The sequence below is a fragment of the Melampsora larici-populina genome (genome assembly GCF_000204055.1).
Source record: "Melampsora larici-populina 98AG31 unplaced genomic scaffold MELLAscaffold_58, whole genome shotgun sequence".
Taxonomy (NCBI): domain Eukaryota; kingdom Fungi; phylum Basidiomycota; class Pucciniomycetes; order Pucciniales; family Melampsoraceae; genus Melampsora; species Melampsora laricis-populina.
The window spans coordinates 243,565-254,091 of record NW_006768822.1 but is presented as its reverse complement, the minus strand read 5'-3'; the positions used below and the strand labels follow the sequence as shown (position 1 = coordinate 254,091).

Below are 10,527 nucleotides of genomic sequence, written 5' to 3'. Positions count from 1 at the left end.
TGGGATGTGGGCCCATCTGTACTCATTTCATCAATGTAGCACCAAAAAGTGTGCTACCATAGAGTGATGCATTTTGGAAAGGAAAATAAGAAAGTAGTGTTGACAACATGTATGCGGTCACATTACGGTCACACGTGAACAAAGGACCAGCCTGAGTTACAGTGAAATAAACAATACTAGCAAACACTCGTTGGATTGTGTTAACCAGATAACAAAGTAGGAAACAAGGCTGAAGGAAGCGGCCAAACTAAGAGCAAACAGGGTGCAGATAGAGAGCACTGGAAAATGAAAGTTGTTAGATTGTGGCCAAAGACATAGTCAACTGTGATAACAAGAACACACCATAAAGAATTCTTCTCAAATTGAAGTGGGATTTTCATATTTCAAGATTGCTCTTTGTTCTGAAAGTGAAATGGAACAAGCAAGGTAAGATGATATTTTGTAGTGTAGTGAACATGGACGGGCAGCTTACCTGCTTGAGATATTGATCCGCCAGTAGACGAAGGCCTACAGGGGTCCAGAGGTTTTGAAAGCTAGTATACGCAGTAAGGCAGTTACCCATAACATCACAATTTCCCCATGAAAAGTTGTTCACATAAGTGTTACAAACACCATAGCCAAGACTTGACACGATACTATTGTAAAATACTCTAGTAAACGGACAAGTATAAAGGCCACTGGCTGTTAAGCCAAATCCTGGAAGCCAGTTTCCATAAAAACTACCGTAGCATCTTTCTTGAATTTTATTAGGTGTATCTCCTCCAATCTCTTGTTCAACCCGAGGAATTAGAGAAGTAGGTACAGCCATGATAGCTTGGAAAGAAACCAAGATAGCTAAGAAGAAGATAGAGCAGTTCATGATGAGTATTTCTGTGGAAAATGTAGTAGCAAAGATCTGATGGATTTGGTTAGAAATGTATGATGAGTTGGATGGTGAGCCAAAGTACGCAAACTAGCACGCCTTTTATATCTCTTTTATCACTTTGATGGTGCAGTCATAAGTCAGTTGTTGTGCGTGAAGAAAAAGCCGTTGTTTGTAAATTGTATAGGTTAATCAACTTATGAGGAGATCACGAGAAACTCGCTTTCTTCTTCACGCTCAGGTTACCTATCACTATCGAAGAGCTCAATTCAATCATTCTCGGTCGACGTTTACCTTCTCAACATTCGATCGTTACTCCCGCCGTATCTGATGAATCATGAAGAGAGTCGAAATGATCCTGTGTAGGCATCTCCCTGCTTAACTATTCCTATGATCAAGGAGGCAGGGATCTGTGGACACCCAGGTAAATGGAGACCGAGGGCCCACCAAGCCACGTGACAGATCTCTTTCTCCGCTTCTGCTGCTCTCGAATCAGAGAATTTTCTGAAAAGAGTCAACCCATCTTGAATGATCCATTATGTCTTTCCTCTCAACACTGAGATTCCATCAAAGGCAGCAGCGACAACAAATCCCCCGTCAGCTTCTAGGCTGATTTCCAACCTGAGTGAAAACAACAGCTGCTACTTCATGTTCACCGGCGCCCTTGTTATGACCTGTTTTACTGGGATGATCTTTATTCCTCTGCGCTCCACAAATATCTCAACAACTTGTTTGTCAGAATCGACATCTTGGTTCATAAGCCCATGGGGGTTATCGGGGCTGAGGAGCCCAACCGGGGCCCGGGGTGTGAATCCAAGGGACGAGCGAAGAAACTCATCCGCCGGAGAGATCACACGATGCTCTCCGAGATTCAGACTCATCAGCCGCAACAGCATTCAACCTCAATTCTCAGCTCGCTGTTTGTTTAAGTGATAAGAAAAAAAATTGCACCGACCCACCCACCCAACATAAGAGGTCACAGACGAGAGAACACCTACCCCCCATGGCGTGTAGCACATACTGTCAGCTCTTGGTTTGTGAACTCCAAGCTAGCATAAAGGGACATAAAAGTCCTCAAACCCCTAGCTGAGCTAGTTGTGGAATGGGCCTGGGGAGCTGGTGGTATCATGAGGAATTGCCTAACTTCGTACAATGGCTTTCTCAACCTCTTGACCGTTCCAGGTCTTCGTATGTAACTGTTGGTGAAAGAAGAAATCTTACCTGACCAGTCCCCATCCCCTACACTGCTAAATACCTTTTTACCATTCTTGATCTCTCATTTACTTTCACAGCACAGAACAATCTTGAAGAGTGGCCGAGTAGTGCTCTATCCCGATTCAGACTGCCTGCTCCAGCGTCTTTATTCGTGGTCTCTGCAGATTTGGATTCACTAAACTCAATCCCCATTTGCCAATCTTATCCGTTCAATCAATATACAATGATTCATATGTTTCTCATTTCTCCAAACTTGTTGACTTGTAACTCTTTGTACCAAGGCCATTAATCTCATGTAGTACAAGGATTTGGAAGACTTTGAGGTCCATCAAAGACATCAAACTTCCTTTTGGAGAAACAAACAAACCAAGCAAACATGTTTTTTTACCCATTTTTATACAGTGTGTCATCAGCCATGTCTAATTATTCACCACCACTACTAAGACCGCCATTAGTACTACTAAGACGTATTTTGCCTTCATGATTGTGTTAAGAAGAAACTGCTGGTAAACACTGTTGAGTTTGTGAACTCTGGAACAGCGAGAGCAAAGGATAAAGGAAAGGTAAATAACTTGTTATTTCAACTATGCAAGAGAAGAGAGAAAAAGCTAGAGCCTACCTGGAACAGCGAGAGCAAAGGATAAAGGAAAGGTGAAGAGAGAAGCACCTTTCCTGAGCTGTTCCAGGGAGGTTATATAGTGAAATTACAAGTTGTAGTATCACATGACTGACAGGTTGCAAAGCACACGAAACTGAAATGAAATGTTTGAAATGAAATATTATGTAAAGGACACGTATGTAGATTAATATGAAATGAGAAATAATGAAATGTAAGTTATATGTCAACGCAGGACAGTTGTCATAGGATAGTCTCACAGGACTGTAGACAGGACTCGAGAAAGAAAAACATGACTATCCCAACACCCCCCCTTGCGTGCAACAAGTAAAAAAAAATTTTAACAATAACAAAAAAAAATAAAGAGAGAGAGAAAAAAAATATCACACGATGCCAAACCTCTCTCTGTGTGATTGCAAGAGAACACGATTGAGAGGCTTTGTGAGCATATCTGCAAGCATGTCTTTAGATGCCACATGATGAATTGAAATTGAATTATCTGCCACACACTCCCGTACGAAATGATAGCGAGTGTGTATGTGTTTAGTACGGGAGTGATGTTGAGGATTCTTAGCGAGAGCTTCCGCACCCTCATTGTCGACGTGTAGAGGGATAGCCGAGGGAGGACGAAGATGAAGCTCTGCTAGGAGATTACCCAGCCAGAGACCCTCACGACACGAGTCCGACAAAGCTTTGTACTCCGCTTCAGTACTGGATAGCGATACAGTAGCCTGTTTCCTAGTTCTCCACGAGATGGGACCACTGCCCCAGCGGTAAGAATAACCCGTGGTGGATCGTCGATCATGGCGGTCTTCTGCCCAGTCGGAATCGGAGTAGCCAGAGATGGAAGGATCACCTCCAAGAGTAAGGGAGAGATGAGAGGTCGAGATAAGATAGTTTAGAACTCGAAGACCTGCACGCCAGTGAGACTCGGATGGATCTCTGAGAAATTGAGATAGGCGGCTGACAGCAAACGAGATATCAGCTCTCGTGCATTGCGCAACCCATAGCAGAGCGCCGACCAGACTCTGGAAATGACCTGAGGAGGGCTGTTCGGAAGGTTGACGAGGTACGAGATCTTTGAATGATCCATCGGTGGGAGTGTGAACTGTGATGTGAGAGTCAGGTAGGAATTTATCTTGCAAATCCTTGATATAGTGAGCTTGATTGATGAAGACTAGTCGTTTTGCCTGATCACGGCGAATATCCAGAGAGAGAAAATGGTGGAGTTCATCGTTTGAAGAAATTTCAAAATGAGAAGATAATTGAGCGATAAATGATGTTACGAATGAATCCGGACCAACCACCGAGAGATCATCAACGTGACATGTGACAAGGCCTACGAGTTTTCCATTCGATAGTTGGAAGTAGAGAGTTGGGTCATGAGTTGATTGTGTGAGACCTAAAGCAATGAGAACAGAATGAAGCTCCTTATTCCATTGACGAGGAGACTGCTTGAGACCGTAGATTGAACGAGTAACCTCACACACCCAGTCAGGGTGGAGAGGATCTTCATAACCAGGTGGCTGATTCATGTACACAGGTTCGTCGAGATGCCCGTTGAGAAAGGCCGTCTTTATATCGACTTGTCGACCCTTCCAATTCCTGGTAGCCATCATAGACAGAACCAGACGTAGCGTCTCGAGACGAGTGGTAGGGGCAAAGACTTCATCATAATCAATGCCCTCCACTTGAGAATAACCCATAGCTACCAACCGCGCTTTGAGTTTGAGAATTGTGTTATCTACCCGTCTCTTGATTTTGAAGACCCATTTCGAGCGAATGATTTTTCGTTTTGCCGGGCGAGGTACCAACCTCCAAGTGTTCATGCCCATGAGAGAAGAGAATTCGGCATCAGCCGCAGCTAACCACTTCTCCTTATTAGGAGATCGTTGAAGTTGTTTCCATGTTTTCGGAGTATCAGATACTTGTTCGGTAGGAGATGATGCGGAGTTGACAAAATTTCCAAGTCGATCGGGAGCATTCCGAGTTCGAGTGGAACGACGAGGTGGTAAAGACGGAGTTGGATTTTTAGACGGAACAGAAGAAATGGCAGGAACAGACGGAACAGGAGAGGGAGAAATAAGAGAGGGATTTGTGTTTGTATTAAGAGATGTAGAGGATTCAGAGGTGGATTGTAAAAGATTCGTAGTACATTGGATTTTTGATTTGGGAGGAGAACGAGACGGGGGAGTAGAAACACGTCGTTGTGGCACTATGGATTGTGGAGGCGAAGGTCTAGGCGGAGCATTAGATGCAGACGGAGAGTTGCTAGTATGAGAAAGAGGAGGGAAATCATTTGTAGACAAATTTGAATTATTAGGAAGAACATTTTTAGGAGAAAGAAATGGAGACGGTTTTGGAATAGGAAACTGATTTGGAACGTTCTTCGTAGAGGGAGTAGCAGGAAGAGGAGAAATATCTGGTAGATGACTAAAGCTAGAAGGGGAGATAGGACGTCTAGCCGGGTTATGAATTGACTCAGACAGACGACAATGTTTTAGAGAAGGAAGAGTTCTACCACGTACTGGCCAGGGTATGTCTGCATTCAGATTAGAAGCATTAGAAGAGGGACTGAGAGAATTGGATTTAATGGATGGAAAAATTTCGTGATTAAAGATAACATCACATGTTTTAACAAGTTTAGCACGAGCGATATCCCAGACGTTATAGCCATTTCCATCTGGTAAGTAGGATAGGAAGATTGCTCTACTACCTTTTGGATCTAGTTTTCGACGATTTGCCTCAGGAATTTTGTAATATACTTCACAACCAAAAGGATGAGTTTTAGATAGGTTTATTGGAGAAATAGAAACGAGAGAAGAGGGAGAATGAAAGCCTGCTGGTGTGTTGCAGGGAATAGAGTTCAGAGAATGAGCAAGGTACCGTAAAGCATCAACCCAGTATGATTTTGGTAAACCGGAACTGGACAGAGAGCAACGAATGTGATTACATATGGTTCGATTAGTTCGTTCAGAGACACCGTTGAGTTCGGGAGAGTGAGGTGGACCTGGATCATGATCTATACCAGCTTCTGATAGGTAACTCTGAAATTCTTTTGATATATATTCACCACCGTTGTCAGTTCGGAACTTCTTGATGGGACGCGATAGTCTAAGCTCAAATTTTGCACGAAACGCTTTAAAGCAAGAAAACGTATCACTTTTTAATTTCATAGGATAGATAATTGTAAATTTAGAAAAATCATCGATAAATGTAGCGAAGTATTTGAAGCCTTCACCAATACCCGAATCGCTCCGAAACGATATGAAATTTGGTCCATTTTCATATCGTTTCGGAGTGGGCGCTATGAATCGCTCCGCTCCGAGATCGCTATGAAAATGGAAAAAATCCTTGCCAGGTATCGGAGCGGAGGAATTGATCAATTCCCGCTACATAGCGCACTTAGCGGTGATGTAGGAAGACCAAACAAAAATTTTGTATTTCAAATATATTTGTACGTGACCATAGGGCTAGATACGTAGGAGAGTAGGACGTGTTTTCATAGAGACATCAGAAGCAAGAGAAACATGTATAATAAGAAAACTCAGAGTCAAGGTGAGACTTGAGTCACTTTAAGGAAGGAACACGTGTAAGAAATGAAATTGTATAAAAAGAAATTCTTTCGATGAAAGTAAATTGATGGACCTATCGGGTCATCTTTCCCGATGATTGCTTCTTTACCAATGCTTGCATATAAGATTGAAGCGCTTTGGCAGCTTCTTCAAACACCCCATCAGGGACGATTCCCTCCTTCAACCACGCTTGAGATCCAACAAGTCGCTCCATAGTTTTTGGGAGCATACTGCCTCTTGAAGGTGTACACACATCGGCAGCGGCTGAAAAAGTCCGCTCGCATGCACATGATGTGGCGGAAATCGCTAAGTAATTGCAAGCAATTGACGAGAGGATAGGGAAGTGGGTTTCGTGTTCCTATTGGTCATAAAGTAGGTTAGTATCCTCAGAAAGGGTGAGAAATAAGATAAGGATGGGACATACCTTCCACCATTGCAGAGGAGTTTCACCTTTACCGATAGGGAATTTACCAGATAAGTAATCTTCCAGCTCTGAAGTCGGATTCTTACTGGGACCGGTGTCAGATGTTCTAAACACATCAAAGTCATCGGACTCTGAGACTGTAGGCTCGTTAGTATCTTCTGGTGGTGGGGTTGGCTCGTGACGGTGAATGTTGATCTCATCAATGGCAGATTTGAAGGCATCCTCAATAAGCAGCTGCGATGACTCTTCGTGATCTGGATAATGAAGGTTGAAGAACTTGACTCAAAAGCGAGGGTTGACGATGGTTGCCAGGGCTATCGCGTCACAGTTGGCCGCCTCGTCTTGATATTCGGTCAGCCACTTGACCATGACATCGATGGCCTTGTCAAGAGAAGGGAAAATGAAAGCTTCGTTTTGAATATCGAGGAGTTCTTTGATTACGCGCTTATATTCAGCCAAGAGGATGCAGCCAGTAGGCCCATCCCCTTCTACTCGAGCTGTAGCATCAACAAAAGTCTGCCCATCCAAAGCGGTCAGATCAGTCAGTCAATGAACAAAACATTATAACCAAACTTTTGAAGGAAAACTTACCTTCAAAACCTTGTTTACCATTTCGACAGCATGCCACTCTGAAGCTGAGATTGTGACACCTTTAAAAAAACACGCCTTTCTATCGGCAGCAATCATCAAATTGATTACCTGCAAGGAAAAAGATGGATTTTGAGTGATTCGAAATGAAAAATTAAATTCAACTTTGAAATAAAAAGAGACTGACCTCCTGTGCCTCACATGCTATCTTTCGACTCTCATAGTGACTGTTCCATCGCGTTTTGCATGGCCTTTTCAACATTCGGCCATTGTATCCCATTCGAGTGGCACGTGTTTTAAAGTCGTTTCTTCGGGCGGCACTACTGGCAATCTGTCCAGAGACAGCGTCAACCTACATAATAAACATGATAAGCATCGATCAACTATGAGATTGATTCCAGAGAGGGATACTGACCTTGTGAAGTGCGGCTGCGACGAGATCATCTTTATCACAAGGTGATAAAGATGAGTCATCAATTATATCGTCTTCGTCATCAACACCGTCAGTGTACTCAGGCAATCCTTCATCGCCCTCGGATTCGGTGTCAGAAGCATGGAACTCGATGTCGTCTTCGCCATCGTTGACTTCTAGACCAGGGATCGGAAGAGCCACACCATGGGGTATAGAAGGTTTCCCATTGCTTACCTTCTGGCCGAGGGCCTTGAGACCGTGCCCAACAACCAGGTTGAGTTTATGTGCATAACATCGCACATGATGAGTTTGGCTACACCAGTGAACCGGATCTTCAGCTTTGTTAAACATTCTTTGGAGCTCAGCTGCCATGGTGGAGTTGTTTCCACCGCTATCTGTAGTCTGCGCTAAGATGTAAATACAATACAAACATAGGTCAGCATGAGGTAACAATGGTTTGAAAGAAAAGAGAAACCGATAAGTGAAAGAGATATGAGTAAGAGGACTCATCTTTTTATGAAGATCATGACGTATCAAGAAACGCCCAACGGGCCTGGCTAGCAGAGCCCCGAAATGTCGCCATCCCACCATCTTGAGTGTAAGATGGGTCGAACGATATTGCCAATCGTTGTCGATGTAGTTTGCGGTTGCTCCAACAAAGGCATAGCGATTGCCTTTGGTGGTCCAAACATCGTGGACGAGACAGAATTTACCTTTGTTTTCCTGTTGAGATTCCAATATTAGATCAGTTTAAGTACTACATGTAGAGATAATATGTATTTACTTACCTTCAAGTCGTTGAGCGCCTTGTGGTGTAAACCTGCAAACAGATGGACTGACTGTTTAGTCGCCCAAGCAGTCGATCGAACTACAGCTCCGCGATTGACACAGTAGAACGCAGCACACAGGGCCGGGTCTTGAAAGCGAATCCATGGGAGCGCATGTCGAACGATCCAGATCACGAGGATCATGTTCAGCAGGTCGACTGAAAAAACCGGTCCATTGACAAAGGAGTCCAAAGTGGAGTTCTTCTTCTTTTCTGCCGCCATCTGTTCGTCATATGTCGGAGGAAGTATGAGACCGGATTTGATCGCCTTATGGCGCATCTTACACACAGGCCGGGACTCGTTCCCGTTGCGGTGGCCCCAGAGGTTCCAGTACGATGTGGGATGTTTCAAGAACGTGACCTTGCAGAACCTACACTTGAAACTGCGACCCTTTATATTGAATGAATCAAATGCAAGACAACATCAGCTGTGCTAAACAAAAATCAAGAAAGATGTAAAGAAAAGAGATAACGGGGTAGATGGAAGTCAACAATTGAGCGAGTAAGTGTGAAACTCTTACCACTGGAGGCTCGAAAAACTTGAGGAGTTCTTGAACGTGATCGCTTCGAACTTCCATGTAGCCAGGTTCTTTCGTTCCAACAAACTCGATATCCGAATCTTGATCTAAGTTAACCTCTTCGGGCACCTCATAGGCCTACAGATCATAGAACAAGTTAGGTCAAATCGACTGTAAGTAGTAGATATTAAGATTAAACTTACATCCGTATTGGCCTTCTTGCTTGGTCGGACTGAAGGTGAGCCACCCTTGGAATTGCCTGATGGTGATCTTGCTCGCTTACTGGTTGAAGAACGAGCCTAGAAAAATTGATATCAGTTTCGAGTGGTTGATAGAGTCATCTTGACTCATCTTACTTTGCCTTTCGCATTCGGTTTGGGTGCAGCTGGAACCGGAGCTTTGCTGACCTTCTTCTTGGTTGGCGGTCGAGGTGATGCTGGCCGATCAGCAAGAGGATGAGATTGGTCACCATCCGAAGAAGGAACTATCAGAGTGGTCCGTGAATCTGATGGGGTCGCCACAAATCCTGGCTGTGATCGTGCAGGGCTTGGTGGCCTAAGAGTTCTCGATCTAGAACTTGGTAAACTAGGAACCTGAAGACTAGGAGTATTGGAGATGGATTGGGTAGAAGGGGTTTTTGAGATAGCCATCGATATATACGATATGAGCAAAAGGTTACAATTATGATGGAAGTAATAACTGTTTGAGTGGGTAACGAGAAAAGAACAAGTAAGTATCTTTGATTGAATCAATCAAAGATGAGGGATAGAATCTCACTGACCAAAAGATCACTACTAATACAACTTGGTAGTCGATTGGACCACATTTTGGCCCTCGAAATGTATTCCAGGGGTTGTGTTCCATTGGCCGTGGAGGTGGTGATGGACTAGGACCAATTAAGACAGGTGAAGTGGTCATCTAAGATCAAAAGAGGTGAAGGTGGGTGGCGTGAGGCGTCGATCTAGTGAAGGGGTGGGGTGACAACCCTCTACCCACCCCTTGGATCATGATGTCCGCTATATATCGGAGAACCCGATGTCCCGGGGCATTGCGTAGCGGTCCTTTTGCTATGGAAAAGTCTGGGGCTCGAGTTCGGTGCGCAGTTTCCGCTATGGACTGCGGAGGTCATAGCGGGTTCCAAATCCGCTCCGAAATTGCTCCGAAACAGCTATCTAGAGCGGAGCGATTCGGGTATTGCCTTCACGGGAAGCTACTTCAAAACTACAGACATCTGAATGAATAAGTTCCCCCACTTCTGAAGCACGATAGCCAGCTCTTGATTTAAAGGAGTGTCGAGCCATCTTTGACTCTACACACACTACACAACGCTGAACATCAATTTCATTCATGATAGAGGGAGCGATCTCGTGAGATTTGAGAAGAGCCTTGAGTGGTTTTAAACCTATGTGTCCCAAATTATTGTGCCATTCGAGAAGAGATAAGTCAGTGTTCTTGACTAGTGTTGAGCTGGAGTAGGACAGATCTACCTTG

General features: G+C 44.1%; 2 protein-coding genes across 2 annotated transcripts; both read right to left on the bottom strand.

Annotated features, from left to right (window-relative positions):
* Positions 1–383: 383 nt before the first annotated feature.
* On the bottom strand, positions 384–859 carry MELLADRAFT_124021 (uncharacterized protein; the record flags this gene model as incomplete). Its single annotated transcript, XM_007416197.1, has 2 exons — positions 384–401; positions 473–859. 2 exons carry the CDS (start codon positions 857–859, stop codon positions 384–386), a joined length of 405 nt encoding a protein of 134 aa, XP_007416259.1.
* Positions 860–1,197: 338 nt separating this feature from the next.
* On the bottom strand, positions 1,198–2,372 carry MELLADRAFT_111832 (uncharacterized protein; the record flags this gene model as incomplete). Its single annotated transcript, XM_007416196.1, has 5 exons — positions 1,198–1,366; positions 1,861–2,058; positions 2,084–2,109; positions 2,147–2,277; positions 2,300–2,372. The coding sequence occupies 5 exons, from the start codon at positions 2,370–2,372 to the stop codon at positions 1,198–1,200; spliced, it is 597 nt and encodes a 198-aa protein (XP_007416258.1).
* Between the last annotated feature and the right edge of the window lie 8,155 nt (positions 2,373–10,527).